The sequence below is a fragment of the Sinocyclocheilus rhinocerous genome, unplaced genomic scaffold (assembly GCF_001515625.1).
Source record: "Sinocyclocheilus rhinocerous isolate Xijiao unplaced genomic scaffold, SAMN03320098_v1.1 scaffold839, whole genome shotgun sequence".
NCBI classification, from domain to species: Eukaryota; Metazoa; Chordata; class Actinopteri; order Cypriniformes; family Cyprinidae; genus Sinocyclocheilus; species Sinocyclocheilus rhinocerous.
Window position 1 is genome coordinate 756,208 of NW_015652287.1, and position 2,349 is coordinate 758,556.

At 37.9% G+C, this 2,349-nt stretch overlaps 1 protein-coding gene across 1 annotated transcript in view; it reads right to left on the reverse strand.

Moving 5' to 3' along the window:
* Positions 1-273: 273 nt before the first annotated feature.
* Positions 274-2,349, reverse strand: part of LOC107714422 (blood vessel epicardial substance-like) — a 12,421-nt gene continuing 10,345 nt past the window's right edge. The window contains exons 6-8 of the mRNA XM_016520252.1: positions 1,440-1,607; positions 642-783; positions 274-302 (exon numbers count right to left, since the gene is read on the reverse strand). Of these exons, the coding sequence (XP_016375738.1) occupies positions 280-302; positions 642-783; positions 1,440-1,607 (333 nt within the window). The 3' untranslated portion in view covers positions 274-279. The remainder of the gene's footprint in view (positions 303-641; positions 784-1,439; positions 1,608-2,349) is intronic.

Consider the following 2,349-nt stretch of genomic DNA (forward strand, 5'->3'; position numbering starts at 1 on the left):
ATATACAGTGTAGTGCTCATACTGTATATTGAGCTGATGAATTTAGTTGAACATTGTATGACGACATGTTTTATGGAATGAAAGTTATGGACAAACTCATCAAATGCAGTTTTTTGGATGTTAAAGGTTAACTTCATAACAGGTCTGGTTATCAGAAGTCACTTGTTTTGACCACTAGAAGGGAGTTAATCTACTTTCTGGTTATATTCAAAATGACGATTTGTGTTGGGGTTGAAGAAGAGAAAGATAGTGAGAAAAAAGGAACCATCTTACACCCCATCAGGCCCGATCTGAGGTCACAGCTAGAGAAGGAACAGGAGGAGAGAACATCAGGGACACGCCCGATATTAATAGTTTGAAATCACACCAATGTATTGTGCAATACCACAAATTTAGTACCCTATTAGCAACTCACATTGGAACAGATGGAGTTCAGAGTGGAGATGAAGAATGCAAATTAGACATGTCTTGACATTTTAAATAAAGTTAGGAGTGACCGAGAATGTATTTTAGCATTTGTGGAGTCTAATATCGGATCATGCATGGCCTATTGTGTAAATTGTGGTTAGTGCTTGTAATACAGCTTAGCACTGACTGATTAGTGAAAGATACCGTAGCTCAAGAAAAGTCTATAGACTTACGGAGTGATGCCCCAGTTGACCCGCCTCTCAGGATCTGGTTGAGCACATCGTCTGTGTCACTGGTGCTAGCCATGCTGTTCCTCATCTGCATCATAGACAGCTGAGAACATAGACTTGGCTGACGGTCCATTTTCTTTACAGCCTATGGTTCAACCACCATAAATTTAGTTATAAATAATTCTGAATTTAGCTTCGTAAAGACACACACACACATATATATATATATATATATATATATATATATGTAGGCATAAATTATATTTTTTTCTACAAACATATCTAGTCCTGGCTGAGATTTCTAAATTGCCTAAATTGTACAGGTTTTGGCTTTGATTTCCTTTTTGACATGCTCTCTATAGCCCTCATACGTACTTGCACACCATGATTGAGCAACTATGTACAATACCTGCATGATATTGCTCAAATAGCTTTTCAGTCTTTACCTTCAGCAAGTATAAAAACAATAAGAAAACATAGCCAAAACCCAGACAATTTAGGTAGTTTATAAATCCCGGCTGAAATATGTCCTGTCCTGACTGGCCAGATTCTGCATCCAGTTAGATTGCTTGCTCAACATTTAAATTATATGTTGAGACCCTCCACCTCCCCCAGCACCGCTTGTCTATATCTGCTAAGGGATTTATGTATGCCTATTCAAGCCACAGGATGTCTTACATGCTCACAGCAGAGTGTATGTGTATTTATTGCAGTTGCAGTCATGGCATGTGTAGCAGATCTACTCTGCTAAGACCAAATAACATTAAAATTGTCATATTCATTAACATGCTATGTTCTTACCTTGTCACTCAGGGTTGGATCATTGAGAGAGTAAAGCTTGTTGGTGATGTCTTTGCCAATGAGGTACCTGAACACCTCGTTCAGAAAAGACTCGGACTCCAGGAAGTAAGTCAGACGCTCTCTAGACCAGCATATGAGCTTGCAGTTTTCCTCAGCAGTGATTGTCACCTGTATATTCATTTGCATGTGACAGATAAATGTAAATGCTGTATATTAGTCTACTCTTCCACAAAATGACCAGAAGTTGACATTGTCTTTCTTGAGATGGCTCCCCTCATACGAATCAAACAAACAAACAAACATACAACTGCTAAAGCACTATTTTCTTTTCACCACATACAGCAATCTGGAGGATTGTCCTATCTTGTCCTATAATCCAGAGTTAAAGTTTGATTTGTCAAATGAACAGCAGCACAGAAAGCAGACACTTTTTGACAAAGTAAAATATTATTATTATTATTATTATTGGTAACACTTAAGTATAGGGACCACTTATCACTATTCACTAGTTGCTTATAATATTCTGCATGGCCAAATTCTACATCCCCAATCCTACCCAATACCTAAACTTAACAACTACCTCACTAACTATTAATAAGCAGCAAATTAGGAGTTTATTGAGGCAAATGTAGTAGTGACTGGTTTGTTGATAGCGAGAATTGGACCTTAAAGGGGTCATTGGATGCCCATTTTCCACAAGTTGATATGATTCTTTAGGGTTTTAATGGAAAGTCTGTAACATAGTTTGGTTAAAATTCCTCAATGATAGTGTAAAAAACACTTTTTTTACCCTGTCAAAAACAGCTCTTTTCAGAGCAAGCCGTTTTGTAGCATTTTCCTTTAAATGTTAATGAGCTCTGCTGACCCCGCCCCTCTCTTCCGAGCTGCTCTCAGAGAGACTGTTTACTTT